This window comes from Polypterus senegalus, chromosome 2 (genome assembly GCF_016835505.1).
Source record: "Polypterus senegalus isolate Bchr_013 chromosome 2, ASM1683550v1, whole genome shotgun sequence".
NCBI lineage: Eukaryota > Metazoa > Chordata > Cladistia > Polypteriformes > Polypteridae > Polypterus > Polypterus senegalus.
Window position 1 is genome coordinate 22,789,082 of NC_053155.1, and position 17,125 is coordinate 22,806,206.

At 38.0% G+C, this 17,125-nt stretch overlaps 1 protein-coding gene across 1 annotated transcript; it reads right to left on the reverse strand.

Moving 5' to 3' along the window:
• Window positions 1–1,205: 1,205 nt before the first annotated feature.
• On the reverse strand, window positions 1,206–16,798 carry LOC120524356. The gene is made up of 5 exons (XM_039746218.1): window positions 16,750–16,798; window positions 11,114–11,434; window positions 2,060–2,182; window positions 1,691–1,749; window positions 1,206–1,399 (listed from the first exon to the last, which is right to left on the reverse strand). The coding sequence occupies exons 1-5, from the start codon at window positions 16,796–16,798 to the stop codon at window positions 1,286–1,288; spliced, it is 666 nt and encodes a 221-aa protein (XP_039602152.1). The 3' UTR covers window positions 1,206–1,285.
• Window positions 16,799–17,125: the final 327 nt, after the last annotated feature.

A 17,125-nucleotide genomic window follows, 5' to 3' on the forward strand; every position in this document is an offset into this window, starting at 1 on the left:
TGGAAGATGTTTGGAACCACCAGGACTCCTTCTAGAAGTGACCATTTGGCCAAACTAAATACATGTTGTCAGGGAGTTCACTAAGAACCCCACAGTCACTGTAACAGGACTTTAAAAATTCTCAGCTTCCATATGGACATCTCCATCTCAGCTTTACTCCATCAATCAGGTATTTATAGTAGAATGGCTCAACCAAAGCCACTCTTAAGTAAAAGGAATAGGACAGCCTGATTGAAGTTTGTCAAACAGCATTTAAAGGACTCTGAGAGTGTGAGGAGAAAAAGATTCTCTGGTGTTATGAGACAAAAAATTGAAGTTTTCAGGCAAAACTTCAAGCGCAATGTCTGGCGAGGACCAGGCAATGCTTATCACCTGGCTGTGGTGAAACATGATGATAGCAGCATCGTGTTTTGGGAAAATAAAAACAGGTTCAGAATATTGGCTCATATATAAATTAATAATCATTCTGTCAAAGTGAGTTCTTGCAGGTGTGATATCCGACTCCGTAATTCTCACTATGATATGCAGATCAGAAAATTAACAGATTAACAAATCTCCCCAAAATCTGTCATATGAAAATTACACTGACATGTCATGTCTCTCTATTATAATAAAAAAATCCTGGGACAAGACGAGACTTTTTAGCCTGGGACGAGACGTGGCTTTTTCAGAGAGATACTTTCACATCTTGCGAGACGAGACTTTGAGCCAAGAGATTTAACCTACGCCCGAGGCCGGAAATAAAAGTAGATAACAAAGTAAAATGTTGTAAAGAATTCAAAAACATAGGTGCGATACACATGCATAGAAGGTTAGAGATAATGAAAGCAGTGGAATTCAAAAGTCTCAAAAAATTATAGTAAAGATTGCATTTGCACAAACAAATGGAAATTATTACTCGGTGAAATAACAGAAGAGTGAAAAGAGATTGAATATATTCTTCGGATTTAAACTTTAAATCGGAGACTTGTAGATCGTCTAATTCGTGTTGCCATCAGGGAAATGTAGTGTTTCTTCCCAATGAAGAGGCATATCCGCGATAATTAAAAGATTTGTTGTTTGGTGAAAGTGAAATCCACATACATGAGCGGCAGAGATGCAAAGTGGCTGGCGCATAGCACAGGCCGGGGGGATTGGCGAGCGAAGCAAACAGGGTGCGAAGCCCGCTAATAATCTTACAAATGTCAGGCTTATTTCAGTACAATCTTCCTTTATTATGTACATGAAGACCGTTGATTATGTGGTCTCTGCACCTTCCTCTCTTTTCATTGTGATGACTCTGTGACTATTGTAATCGAACACTTGAATAAGTCGTTTCCATTCCCAAATCTCTCTTCATTTCTCTGTTTTTGTTTTTTCTTTTCCCAAAATCCAAGGCAGCATAATTTACTCCATGCTCCTGCAATAGGTAGAGCATTTAATTAGCAGACATTTTAAACATTATCATTCCACTAAAGTTCTTGTATTGTTATTTTACAAATGCACTATATTATGTTTTATTTCTGCATCTGTGAATCCAATTTCATTTATGTGGGAGTAGAACATAGTTGTTGGTTTTGCCATATCATTTCATTGTAACACCATAATATAGTATATTACTGTAACATTTTAGGGTAAATTGCAGCAATTTTTGTGTACAAGCTGCCTCTTACCTGAATTAAACTGATCTGTTCTTTTAAATTCCTCTTACCTGAGCACCATCTGGCTTGTCATTTTCAGATGTTTCATCAACTTTCTGTTCACCATCCCCTAAAGAGGAAGTTCACATAACAAAATGTAAAATATTGCAAATATTGTAAATATGTTGGACTGGAGATTAATGTTTAATTATGGAAAATACATGTTCTGTATTTCATTATACAGTATAAAACCACAATAAGTTATAAGAAATATTTGTGGAGAGAACAGAAAGAACACAAGGGTGAGTGCTTAATAAAATTAAAAATGACGTGCAGTAAATTCACACTCGCTAAGATATGTGTGAACATATGAGAATTAAGAATCACAGCAAAACAAGAGTAGCGTGTACAATGAACATCTTTAAGTGAAAGTTACTCACTTTTACGTTGGCAGCAGTGAGCGGTCTTCTTTGTCACACATGAAACAAGCAAAACCACAAGAAGAACGTTGCTTATACCCAGGGCGAGGACAATCGGGTCAGGTTTTAATGCGTTGTTTTTATCTGTTAAACAAATTCAAAACATAATAATAATAGTAGAACATATACATAATGAGAAAAATGTTCTTCACAAATTATTTTCTAATGCCATCTTTTATGATTTAAATACAAGAATGTTGTACTGTGTTAGCCATTATGAATGCAGTGAGAAGTCAAGCAAACTTACACCTTTTATTATCTAACTGAAAAGATTACAATATTCAGTCTTTCGAGGCAACTCAGGCCCTTTCTTCAGGCAAGATCTGTCATTTTGCTTGATTTCTCACTACATTCATTGAGGCCACAGGTCTGCCATGCCCTCAACCCTCTGCAGTTCGCATACCAGGAGAAGGTGGGAGTGGAGGATGCCATCATCTATATGCTACACTGATCCCTAGAGGCAGTGGTGCTGTAAGAATTATGTTTCTGGACTTCTCTAGTGCCTTCAACACCATCCAACCTCTTCTCCTTAGGGACAAGCTGACAGAGATGGCAGTAGATTCATACCTAATGGCATAGATCATGGACTATCTTACAGACAGACCTCAGTATGTGTGTCTCGGGAAATGCAGGTCTGACATTGTGGTCAGCAGCACAGGAGCGCTGCAGGGGTCTGTACTTTCTCTGGTCCTGTTCAGCCAACATACATCGTACTTCCAATACAACTCGGAGTCCTGCCATGTGTAAAAGTTCTCTGTTGACACTGCTATCGTGGGCTGCATCTGGAGTGGGCAGGAGGAGGAGTATAGGAACCTAATCAAGGACTTTGTTAAATGGTGCGACTCAAACCTCTAACACCTGAACACCAGCAAAACCAAGGAGCTGGTGGTGGATTTTAGGAGGCCCAGGCCCCTCATGGACCCCGTGATCATCAGAGGTGACTGTGCAGAGGGTGCAGACCTATAAATACCTGGAAGTGCAGCTGGATGATAAATTGGACTGGACTGCCAATACTGATGCTCTGTGCAAGAGAGGACAGAGCCGACTATACTTCCTTAGAAGGCTGGCGTCCTTCAACATCTGCAATAAGATGCTGCAGATGTTCTATCAGACGGTTGTGGTGAGCGGCATCTTCTACGCGGTGGTGTGCTGAGGAGGCAGCATAAAGAAAAAGAACGCCTCACGCCTGGACAAACTGGTGAGGAAGACAGGCTCTACTGTAGGCATGGAGCTGGACAGTTTGACATCTGTGCCAGAGTGACGGGCGCTGAGCAGACTCCTGTCAATCATGGAGAATCCACTGCATCCACTTAACAGGATCATCTACATACAGAGGAGCAGCTTCAGCGACAGACTGCTGTCACCGTCCTGCTCCACTGACAGACTGAGGAGAACCCACACTATGCGACTCTTCAATTCCACCTGGGGGGGTAAAATAATGTTAACATTATACAAAGTTATTGTCTGTTATACCTGCATTGTTATCACTCTTTAATTTAATATTGTTTTTTATTAGTATGCTGCTGCTGCTGCTGGAGTTTGTGAATTTCCCCTTGGAATTAATTATCTATCTATCTATCTATCTATCTATCTATCTATCTATCTATCTATCTATCTATCTATCTATCTATCTATCTATCCATCCCTGAGGTTAAATGTTCTCTTGTGTTTAGCTTTTTTTTTGGCCTGACCCAAGATGACCCTTTATAGCCATTACTTTTGTATGTTCAACATAAAAATTGACCTGAATGTTGCCTTGAGGGAATTAAATCAAGTAAAACTAAAGACATATTGAAAATAAATTACTGAGAATACATGTCAGGATTCATGCTAGCAATCTAATTGTTTCTTTCAAAGCTCAAAATAGTTAAGAATTACAGATATTTCAGATAGTGTTATTTGTCTTCCCAGTCTCTATTTCAAAAACAGACAGTGTATCCCAGTGGTCACCAAACTTTGGCCCTGGGCTGAATATGTCTCTAGACTGTCATTTTACTGGCCCTTTCAGGCAGTAACCACAATGTGTATGGTCTGGCCCGCTGAATATTAAATTCCCTAAATGCAATTTGGGCACCTTGAGCCACCATAGAAACATTAAAAAATACTCCTCTAACCTGCAGTGATCGTTTCACCCTAATTCATTAAGTGTATCCTGAACTAGCTGTGTTAAACAATGTCAAAGAAAAGAAAAAACGATTCTGAGTGCAGGATATTCAATCAACAATGGATCAATGACTGTTTTTTTCATTCAGTGCAAAGAAAAACCTGTTTGTCTCACATGTCAAGAGTCTATAGCTGTCTTCAAAGAATACAAGTTGCATCAGCACTATGAATCTCGACACGCACTGTCTGACGGACACGGAGGTCAGAAAAAATCACAAAATTTAAAAAATGACGATTCATCAGAATGCATTTCCAAAACAAAAATAGATAAATACTTTGTCAGTTTGTGCCAGTTTTAAATTAGCTAAGCTAATAGAAATAGTGGTAGACTGTTCACCAGTGGAGAGTTTGTGAAAGAATGTCTGGTTTCTGTTGCTAAGGAGATGTGTCCAGAGAAGGCAGATTTATGCAGTGCGGTCAAAGCAAACTTTATTATCATCTCAACCACATACAACTTTACAGATAGATGAAATTGCTAAGCTCAGGATCCACAGTGTAACAACATGAAGTGCAAATAAAAAAATTAATTTAAATTAAAAATAGAATTAAAATTTAAATTTTAAATTAAAATTAAAACATAAACAAGACAAGACATTGTGCAAAGACAAGACAAAAAAGTAGCAGCAATATTGACATGTAGGAAGCAATATGAACATTGATGCAATAGATGGTATTATGCAATCTATATACATAAATATAGTCAATAAAAAATAACAAAAACAAATTTTATAAAGAGATTTAGGTTTTATATAAACAGGGGGCCAATTTTTGAAGGTACTTGCTGGACACGGACACATGCCTTTATTCTATTTAAAAGTCCTTGACTTGTTCCTGATCTTTACTCTCATTTAATATTAGTTTCATATATATATATATATATATATAAATTCAACGTCTGTCTGTATGTCTGTCTGCTTTTCACAAGAGAACTACTTAACAGATTTAGATCGGGTTTTTTTCTATCATTTGCTTGAACATTCCGGTTGATTTTGCGACTTCTCTCATCGCACTAAGGTTGTTTTTAGGGTAAAGATTTATTTGTGCAAATCCAAGAGAGACGGAGTGGACTGAGGGGAGGACAGCGGGGCCCTTCTCACTCACGCACCAGCCTCAGGGCTAATCTTACATTCGCTTAGCTAGCAAACGAGATTAATACTTAACGGATTTAGATCTGCCTTAGTTCTATAATTTGCTTGACATTCCAGTTGATTTTGTGACTTCTCTCATCGCACTAAGTTCACTTGCGGTACCGATTTATTTACGTGCATCCAAGAGAGATGCAGCGGACCAAGGGGAGGGGGATGGGCCCTCCTTATTCATGTGCCAGCCGAAGAGCTTATATTACCTCCACTTAGCTAGCGACTGAGAGAACTACTTAACAGATTTAAATCATTTTTTTCTATAATTAGCTTGATTATTCTGGTTGATTTTGTGATTTCTCTCATCACACTATGAATCATAATTCACTTACAGGAGTGAAATAGTCGCGCTAATCCCAGACAGAGGCTGAGGGCCAAGTGGAGGGGGAAGCGTGGCGTCAGGATTAGGGAGACCTCCTCACTCACGTTTAGCTAGAGATACCTGTTTGTTTATTGATTTTTAAAATTTGTCCTGTTTCACTACTATGAAGGCGGAGCTGCAGAGGACGGCTAGTATTGTGTTTTATTTATTTATTAAAAAAAAAACAAAATCAAGGCTGACCAAAGTGCTGTACAATAAAACCAAACATATCAGGCACAAAATAACCAAAGCGTAAAAGAAGAAGAAACACGTAAACATATACTGGGTCAAAGGCCAGGAAATGAAAATGTAGCTGCGTTTTTCCAAAATTGTCTAAGTTCAGCAGCTCTAATTAAAAAAAAATGGGATTCAACAAAAGCCTGATGAGCAGAAGTGATTCCACAGACAAAATATCTTCATTTTTAAAAGTTTAGTTAAGTTTCAAAGTAAAACAGTTCACACAAAAAAGAAAATTAAAATAGCAAAAAAAGGAAAAAAATCATGTTAAGAAAAGTTCAGTTCAAAGCTTAAATCTTGTTACATCTCAAATTGCTACTATTTACTTCACATTTCTGAACCATTTCAAAACGACTGTCAGAAACCTGTATGCCTATCCCATCTCTGAGTAGAAGATGAGTCTTTTAAGTCCCTGTTCTAAACACAACTGAGCTTATTATCACACTGTTTCTCAGTTATAGTAAGTAAGTTCTATCTCTTACTAACTTATAGGGGGCAAAAACTATACCATTGTCTGTGACTATGGAAGAAATTTATATTCCATTCAAATTAAGCAAACATTAATATGAGTTTAACTCAAAACTTTAACTTTCTGAAATTGGCTCTTACAAAATAGTATGTTTTAAAATTGGATTTAAAGACAGCAAGTGAAGGAGCCTGCCTAACGTGCAATGGCAAATCGTTCCAGAGTTTTGGGGCTGCAACTGAAAAAGGCCGATCACCTCGGAGTTTGCATCGTGTTTTGGGAACACGTATAAGCATCTGACCTGCTGACCTGAGAGAGCGAGACGGTACATAAGAGTGTAGCAGTGCCGACAAATAAAATGGGACACAACCATTAAAGGATTTAAAAACTGTCAAAATACTGATCAGATAAAAGGGATTAGCAGAGAAGGACTGGAACAGAAAATCTCATTATATGCAGATGATATGGTATTGTATATATCAGACCCACAAAATTCTGTGCCTGCAATCTTAACAGAACTCACAGAATTTCTAAAGATCTCTGGTCTCAGAATTAATCTGAATAAAAGTGTACTCTTTCCAGTGAATTCTCAAGCATATAACATTACACTGTGAGTGGAAAAAAAACACACCAAAATGTTTTTCATCACATCTTCAACAATAGTCGGCTGATTTACTTAATGTTTGATACAAAGTGTATGTAATATGTTTTCCAACAACAGTTGTATTAATTACTCCCATCAAACAAACAACATCGCTGCACTAGCTTATTGAACTCAAGTCTTCGTGTTTTGACATAAATAAAATGAGATTACCTTTTCATTCAAAGTTATCAACAAGATGTGGAACAGTAATTTTAATAAGTGTTTTATGATTTATTAAAGAAGTTGTTCGAAGTGCTTTCACTTGGCACGAACACAAGCCCTCAGCCTTGGTCTCCACTGATCAATTGCCTTGTCAACAACACTCTGTTTCAGTTCAGCCCAGACAGAGATGAGGCGCTGCTTCAGGTCCTCGATGTCTCGTATTGGAGTCTGGTAGGCGCGGTCTTGCATCAAACCCCAGATTCGATAGTCGACGGGATTGAGGTCTGGTGAGTTTGCTGGCCAAAGGTCTGGTCCAATTAAACCTGGAGTTTCACGATGTAGCAGCTCAACAGTGTCCCGTGCACGGTGTGCTGGGGTGTTGTCCTGCTGGAAGACAAAGAAGTCTCCTGACATGTGTCTGATTGCTGGCAACATGTTCTGTGTAGCAGGACATCTCGGTAGTATGCACCATTGACTTTTACTCCGGGTTCAATGAAGAAAAGCTCTGTGCAGCCAAGTTTGGAGACTGCTACCGATACCATAACTGAGCGGCTGAAGGTAGGGCGGGTCCGCAGGAGGTGCTTGGCATCAGTATCTCGCTTCTTTGTTGTTGACGGTACGTACAGATGATCATTCTGGGCATTGATAGGTGGTGCCACCGTAAAAACCTTTTCATCTGTGAACCAGATGAAGCTGACGCTGTGCTCTGAAAACTTGTCCAGCAGCTGCTTGCATCGTTTCAAGCGCGACTCCTCGTTGGCTGTTGTTAACTGCTGTGCACGGCGCTTTTTCAAGCACTTCAGCTTCAGGTCTTTATGGATTATCTCAACCACAGTTCTTTGTCTTATTCCGATTTCTCTAGCTATCTGTCGAGTTGTTCTGTGAGTCTGTGGTGCGTCTTCTTGGCTTAGTACAAGATCGTTAACAGCTTCAATGTTTTCAAGTGTACGCACCGAGCGTGGTTGACCACTGCCTGGTTGCCGGTCCACAGTGCCGGTCGACCGAATCTTTCGTAGCAGCACATCGAGGTCGTTTTTGTTCCAACCTTTCTGTGGGAACTCTTTTATCAGTCGACGACTGCTGTAACCCTTTAGCAGAACCAAATTCTTATTAAAAATTCGGTCTTCTGTACTGAAACCCATTTTTATCTGCAAATTTAGCAAGGGTCAAACTTGTTTACAAACTTTATCGTCTGCGTTCGCACGTATCCATGGCAACCAAATTTATAAATAAGTAAATCTTATACTTCTTTGACCAGGCTTTGACACAAGTTTATACAATGTTCCAAATTTTATCAAAATCGGCCGACTATTGTTGAAGATGTGATGAAAAACATTTTGGTGTGTTTTTTTCCACTCACAGTGGAATTAGATTAGATTAGATACCCTACCTTTTATCATTGCAGAACAGTTTAAATACCTCGGGGTAAACATCACAAGTAAACATAAAGCTCTTTATCAACAAAATTTCGCCGTCTGCATGGAAAAAATTAAACAAGACTTGCATAGATGGTCAACCCTTCATCTCACACTAGCTGGAAGAATTAACACTGTTAAGATGAATATTCTTCCTAAACTCCTTTTTTTATTTCAAAACATCCCAATATACATTAATAAATCATTCTTTAGGCAATTAGATTCAACAATAACCTCATTTATTTGGAATTCAAAACATCCACACATCAAAAGAGCGACCCTACAAAGACAAAAGGCAGAAGGCGGCATGGCTCTACCTAACTTCCAGTCTTATTACTGGGCAGCAAATATACAGGCGATAAGAACCTGGACACAAATAGAAGAACATACACAGGCATGGACCACAATAGAAGTAAAATCCTGCAGTACTTCTTTGTATTCCTTGTTCTGTGCTCCAATAAACACACGTTATCGGCAATACACTAATAACCCAATTGTGCTCCACTCACTTAGAATCTGGAACCAATGTAGAAAGCATTTTAAGATGGAGAAGCTTCTATCTGTGGCACCTGCAAGAGAACCACCTCTTTCAACCTTCACAAACATATGCAGTTTTAATATCTGGAAAAAATTTGGAATTAACTTGCTTAGAGATCTTTATATAGACAACGTCTTTGCATCCTATGAACAATTACATTCCAAATTTAACATTCCAGCTACACATTTCTTTCACTATCTTCAAATCAGGAACTTTGTTAAACAGAACCTTCCAGATTTTCCTCATCTTGCACCCTCATCCACGTTGGAAAAAATATTGCTCAATCTCAAGGACTTAGACTCCATCTCTACAATATATAAAATCATTTTACAATCCCTTCCTTTCAAAGATCCAAGAGGACACTGGGAAAAAGATCTCTCAATTAATATATCAGAAAAGGAGTGGAAAGAAGCAATGCAGAGAATTCACTCAAGCTCCATATGTACAAAGCATACAATTATACAACTTAAAATTATATATCGAGCACATCTGTCTCAACTAAAACTCTCCAAAATGTTTCCAGGGCATGCCAAGTCACAGCCTCACTAGGTCACATGTTCTGGGCCTGCACCAAATTAACATTATTCTGGACAAACATTTTTAATTACCTCTCAGACAGCCTTGGACTCACAATCCCTCCTAACCCATTAACAGCTGTGTTTGGGGTTCTTCCAGAGGGGTTTAAAGTGGAGAAAGACAAACAAATTGTGATTGCATTCACTACACTTTTGGCACGCAGACTTATTCTGATAAACTGGAAGAACCCAAACTCTCCTCTTTAAGTCAGTGGGAAACCGATGTGTTATATTATTTGAAGTTGGAAAAATCAAATACTCAATTAGAGGATCCGTACAGACTTTTTCAAAACATGGCAGGATCTAATTAGTAATACTTTAAAATAAGTTCATAAAGCACAGAGAATTTATTAATTTAGGTATGCTTACAAGCCTTAAATTTAACGCTGTTTGGCTTGCTCTCTCTCTCAGTGGTGGGGATCGATCTGTTCTTAACTTAACATTTCTGTTTGTAAAAACTTGATTACTTTTTATGGATTCCAATAAAATTAATAAAAAAATATATATATATAAAAAAAAGGATTTAAAAACAAATACAAGGATCTTAAAATGGATTTGAAAACGAACTGGAAGCCAGTGAAGGGAAGCCAAAATTAGGGTAACGTGCTCATGCTTTCTTGTGCCAGTTAAAAATCGAGCAGCGGCATTTTGCACCAGCTGTAGGTGAGCAATGGAGGTCTGGCGAATTCCAAAAAGAAGCGCATTGCAGTAATCTAAATGAGAGGTTATCAAAGCATGTATCACTGTTTCAAGGTTGCATTTAGACAAAACAAGTTTGATTTCTGACAGCCGCCTCAACTGGAAGAAGCGAGATTTTACCACTGTGTTCACATGGCTATCAAGTTTTAAAGTCGGATCCATTTTCACACCTAAATTTGTGATCATGGATTTCTCAAATTGAGCCACAGTGGAAAGGTCGATTCAGGGCGTCCAGCTGGTGCCATTGGGTCTAAATAGCATGACTTCTATCTTGTTATCATTAAAATTTTAAAAATTTAATGCCATCCAACTCCCTATAATGTATAAATAAGGCAATCAAGCAGGGGCTGGACAGAGCAGGGACCAGGGTGCTTCAGAGGGAAATAAACCTAATAGTCATCCACATAAAGATGAAAGGAAATGCATATTATTAAATTAAGTATAATTCTAACACATTTTCTTAAAGTCATTTATTTCCAAACTGTCATCTCCAAGAAAACAAACACAATAGGAGGATTTGTTGTCTGCTTAGTGAGTTTATTTAATGTATATTAGATTCTATTTGTTAGCACATAATATCTAGTGATTATGGTGTCTATAATTATGAGTTAACTTACCGGTAAATTCTGTTCCATTTCCTAGAATGACTTCTCCACACATCACTAAAGCGCAGTAATAAGTGCCGACATCTTGGAAGCTGAAATTGTTCTTTTGAAGGCTGTAGACGCACTCCTGAGACTCACTGGCACATTTCCTCTTATTTTCATGAGTGCTTCTTATAGTCTGATAGGAATCTCCGATGGTGCGATGAATCCAGAATACCTGATGTGCATCTCCAAACACTCCTCTGTTTATTATACACTCCAAAGTCACGTTGTCTCCATACTGGACTGGTTTCAAAACAGGAGGCTGAAAAATTCCTCTAACTGTTTCATTACCTACTTAAAGAAGGTACACATTGTTTAATTTTAATTTTTTTAATTATGCATAGATTTATTAAGTAAAATAAAAAAATCATAGATATAATAAGTAAAACCAAGATTTGATATTAACCTTTGGGCCACTTTAGAGTGTCAAATTGGTGAAGTCCTTTGTTCAGACCTCAGGCCATTCCTTTATTTCTTTGGCTACTTTTGGCTACTCCTAGTTCCTACCATATGCCAAAGACATGCACGTTATATTAATTTCTAATTATAAATTATTCCTGCTTGGGTGAGTGAACGTAAGTGTGTGTGTGTGTGTGATTGTGTCCCGTGGTGGACTGGTGTCCCATTCAGAGTTGCTTTATGCACCACAGTGCTTCCAGATAGACTGTAAAGAAATGTCTGGATGAAGATTTCCTTAATACATCCAGTACATATCTTAAAGGAAATCACCCAGACACCTGAAGAGGTAAACGTATTTACCGTAAATACACTACAAAACTTTAACTTTCTTAAAAATCAAATTTAAAATCAGTGATGTGTTTACTGTATTTAATTTGAATCAAAATCCTTCTAAAAGGTTGCAGTTTTGTATTTTATTGCCATGTTTGACTTCAATGAAGCAATAAGTGATGAGCCTTTAATTTTCTCTTTCAGTACTGCGATTTCAATGTTTTGGAAGATCACACTAAACCATTTACTGTAAATGCTGCCCAAAACGGGAATACATAGAAAATCTGTTTTCTGCCAAAAATATGTACAGCTGCAGAGACTTAGGTTCAAATCTCATGCCAGTTATTGCTTCTGTGATGTTTTTAAAGCGGTCATTCAGTTTTATATTTACAGTATTTGGGTGTTTTCTGTTCATTACATTAACAATCATTTTTTCTCAATGAAAATCTTTGCTTCAAAAAATATGCACAACTTTAGTTTAATACACAAAGAACAAGAAGGCAACATTTGAAGTCAAAAGGAAAGTTTGTCACTTCACTTTCTAACTTGCTTAATCCAGACCATGGATGCTGGGAAAGGGGTGCTGCAGCCTATCCCAGCTAATCCATCGCAGAGTGAACACACACCAAGCACACAGGATAATCTGGCATCGCCGATCCACCTGACCTGCATATCTTTGGACAGTGGGAGGAAACTGAAGCACCTGAGGAAAACCCACACAGAAGTTCATGAAGGTTCATGCGGATCTGACAGAATATGCAGCACAACTTCTGGTCCAGGCTTTGGCCTCGTCATGTCTGGACTACTGCAACTCACTTCTGACAGGATTACCTGCATGTGATATCAAGCCTATCTTCTATTTAACCAGCTGAGAAGGGCACATGTCACTCCTCTATTCAGGTCTCTACATTGGCTCCCCGTCGCAGCACACATTAAGTTCAAATCCATGATGCTTGCCTACACAGTAGTCAGTGAGTCAGAATCAGCATACTGTATATGGAAACACTGGTGAGATGCTATGCTCCTTCTCCCAACTCAGGTCTGCCAGGGAACAGCATCTGGTGATACCACATCTGTGCATGCTATCGAGTTTCAATCCAGACTCTTTTCATGTGTGGTTCTGTGTGGAAGCAACTGAAGACCCATCTGTTTGTGAATATCTGTCTAATTGAAAAGAAGGAAAAAGAAACATTGCGCTCTGATACGTTATTTTCTTGATTATTTAAGTGTAATTGCTTTATTGATTGTAAATGTATGAATTATAGCATCTTTTCACTTATGTCAATCAAGTTTTGTTACCTTCCCTATGGCACTTGCTGAACAGGCCCTAACTTACTCGATTATGTTTATCTCTTTTGTAAGATGCTTTGGATAAAAGCTTCTGCCGAACAATTAAATGTAAATTTAAGAATGAAAGCACTGACAAGCCATCTCTCTATTATATAAAAAAATCCTGGGACGAGACAAGACTTTTTCAGAGAGATAATTTCAAGTCCCACAAGACGAGACTTTGTGCCAAGAGATTTAACCACGCCGAAGTCGGAAATAAAAGACAAAGAGTAGAAGACAAAGTAGAACATTGTAAAGAGGTTCAAAAACATTGGTGCGATACACATGCAGAGCAGATTAGAGATTATGAAAGTGCTAAAATTCAAAAGTCTCAAAAAACTGATAGTAAAGATCACATTAGCGCAAACAAACAGAAATTATTACTTGGAACTGCGAAAAGAGATCAAATATATGGACATAGGCGATATGACAGAAGTATGTAGATATTCTTAATCTTTACAGTTTAAGTCGGAGACTTGTAGATCGTCTGATTCATGTTGCCATCAGGGAAAAGTAAGTGTAGCCTCCCAAATAAGAGGCGTATCCGCAAAACAAATAAAAGATTTGTTATTTGGTGAAAGTGAGATCCACAAACACTACAGGCAAAATATTCGAATCTACAATAATCTGTTCGCGTTCGCATCATTCAGTGCTCAAAACGTAGATTTACACGATTCAGTACCATATGCTATGAGAATCTGTGGTCCTACAACAATTAAAGCTACTACAAGTTTCTTTTAAAAAAAAAACACACAATTCGGTCAGGGTTATATTTATGATGACGGAGAAGCGATGCAACATAGAATCGAAAGAGTTAAACAATCGGACATATTAGGATTTCTACAGCCAATAATGGATACAAATCCATACGTCCAAAAGTATTGCACTTTACATGAAATTTATCTGAAAAACGTGGACAGAGAAGTTTTCTTGGATTTCTTTATGAATCCGAAGGATCATGCTTGCATATACTGTATAATAAAGCAACATGTGATGAATTGTCAGCGATAATAGTTTCGAAAGACGGAGATATCAAAGGCAGAAATGATATTCGTGTTTATCCAAAAGCACAGCACAATTCTTCAGAAGTAGCAGATCTGGAAAATGACGAGCGCGTACGGCCTGCACGGGTGTTGTCGAGCGAAGAGAAGCCCCCTAGTACAACTAAATAGCAAGCTTCATTATTAGTTTTGCCTTTTAACCCTTTACACCCAGGTACATTTTCTGCCACTGTCTAATTTTATTGCTTTGAAGCAGTAGAAAAGAATTAGGATTCTTTTTTTATTCAAGAAATGTCCTGCTTTTCCTAGTGTTTTCAAATAAGTATTCATAGCATAAGGATCCATTATTAAAGACCAGGATTCTGGCCTAAGTATTCATAGCATAAGTATCATTTTGAATGGCAGATGTCAAAACATATATAATTAGTAATGAAATTGTACTTTGTTTCCAAATTACAATACCAGGAGCTGCAAGATTAAAAAACATATTTACAAAAAAAATAAAATAAAAAATTAACAAGTGGAATGTGGTGTCATTTGAAAGTTGAAACACCCTCTCATTTAGTAGATAATAGGCTGCCCATCAAATTGTACACATTTCAGTCAGGACATTCAAGAAGGCCATGGGTTTGAGGCAGCAATTCGGCCATCTTTGAGGGAAGAAAGAAAAACATGACAGTGTGGTATTGAGGTGTGCAATATGGCATTTTAGTGGCAAAATACGCTACTGTAATAATAACAGTGAGGAAAGTGAATGATTTCATGCATTGTTTTTAAAAATTTTGCGTTATTGTTCGGTTCCACAGGCGGGTCCAAAACAAAGGGTTAACTAATCAAGTCATTCTGCAGCCACCATGGTCACCCAGAACCAAATGCAGGACCCCTCAGTTGTTACAAAAATGTATGAAATGTTATGGCCTCTATACATTTTTGTTAATTTAACAGATATGGATGTTATATTTGTAACTAACAAATGAAAATTTTCATTTTGTCTTTTCCTTTTTATATCACAGTTTCTTTTATGAATTCATAGTTAACATGTAGGTGTATTCTTAAAGTTAAAGCTGTCAGAGTGGTTCACTAGGGCAATAAATTAAGTGAACTATTTTTGGTTCCCAAAAAAACCCATCTACGTGAAGGTTACAGAATGAACCGTTATATATTTAAATCTGTAACAAGTCCATAGAATAAATAAAAAGTAAGAAATGGGAACAGATTTGTGAAATACCAGTGGGTCGTGATTTAAAAAGACTCTTGCTGCCTACAGTAACACAGGCTAAGTCCAGGTCTTCTTAATCTGTTAGCGTCCTGTTAGGTAGCCTACTGATTTCAAGTTTCTTCCACATTTTAGGAAGCTTTACAAAGCACAGAAAACCAGCTTCATACACAAACAAAGGTTCTACGTGGAACCACACAAGTCAGTAAAGAGCCATATGGTGTCTTTAAAGAACAGTGGTTTTAAAAATGCAGGGTGTGCATGGAGTTGTTATAATCAACATTGTGCTGATAGTTTTTTGTTGCATTTATTTTACTTTTCATTGCATTTGTTAATGTGTGAAGCAATTAGAATCGTTTAATAAATGCATGCAAGAATAACACACAAATGGCAATAGTCTTAAGAATAATTACCTGCATTTGTCGAGGGTTTGCAAATTGTTCAAAATTGTTCAAGTGCAGCTATCAGACAAGCATTCCAGCACTAGTATGACGTGTCACACATAAAACGCTTCACAGTCCAAATGTCATCTTTTAAAACATTTTAGTGAAATTCAAATCACACAAAAAATAAGAGAAAAAGTTGAAAATACGCAGAAACCAGGAGGTAAAAAGGAAACTTGTGGTTATTCTGCTTGAGGATTAAGTATCTAGGTTACATTCCTTGTGCTTTCTATATGTTATCTCATTCACCTCATCAGTTTAAATAATGAAACGTACATAACGGTCAGAAATCTACATGCTCTTACTGTCTATCTGTCATGTTCTTTTCAAGATGTCTAAGTTCAATCTGAAGGTGTTATGAACTTTCCATATTGTATAACTTATAGGTGGTTAAACTTAATCTTCCATTATCTATGCAAACTAACGTAAATTTACCATTAGCATTAACTTAAAGGATTTGGCTCTCGGGCGGCACGGAGGCGCAGTGGGTAATGCTGCTGCCTCGCAGTAAGGAGACCTGGGTTCGTTTCCGGTTCTCTCTGCATGGAGTTTGTATGTTCTCCCCGTTTCTGTGTGGGTTTCCTCCCACAGTCCAAAGACATGCCGGTTAGGTGCATTGACGACCCTAAATTATGCTTGGTGTGTGTGAGCTGGCACCCTGCCCCAGATTTGTTCCTGCCTTGCACCCTGTGTTGGCTGGGATTGGCTCCAGCAGACCCCTGTGTTAGGATATAGCGGGTTGGACGGTGACTGACTGATTTGGCTCTTACAATTGCTATACTTTACTATAAATCATTAAAGACCTTTCATTTCTTTGTATCCTCTGAATGTCAGTGTTTTGCATTTTACTGCCCTTTCATTTTGTTGCATATCTCATCTAACACTTACCTGTTAGGCAGACCTCAGTTCCATTACGAAGAAGAACAGCTCGATGCATCACCACTCCACAGTAATACGTCCCAAAGCTGAAGCGTCAAGATGTGTAATAGAGAGATTGAAGGAGCTGCTGCTGTTCATCACCTCATATTTTACATTCTCATTTTCTTTAACAGCAACATACTCATTGTAACGTTTTGACCAAAATGCAATGGTGTCAGGTGCTTTTCTCGGAGTGAGTTTAATCCAAATGTAGGTGTAATGAGAATGTGTCGGCATGTGGCACTCCAAGATTACCGAACCTCCCAGCTGGGCTCTCACTGACCGATGAGGCTGCATGAAGACGTCTGCAAGATTAACATCTGGAAAGGAGACAAAGAATTTGTAA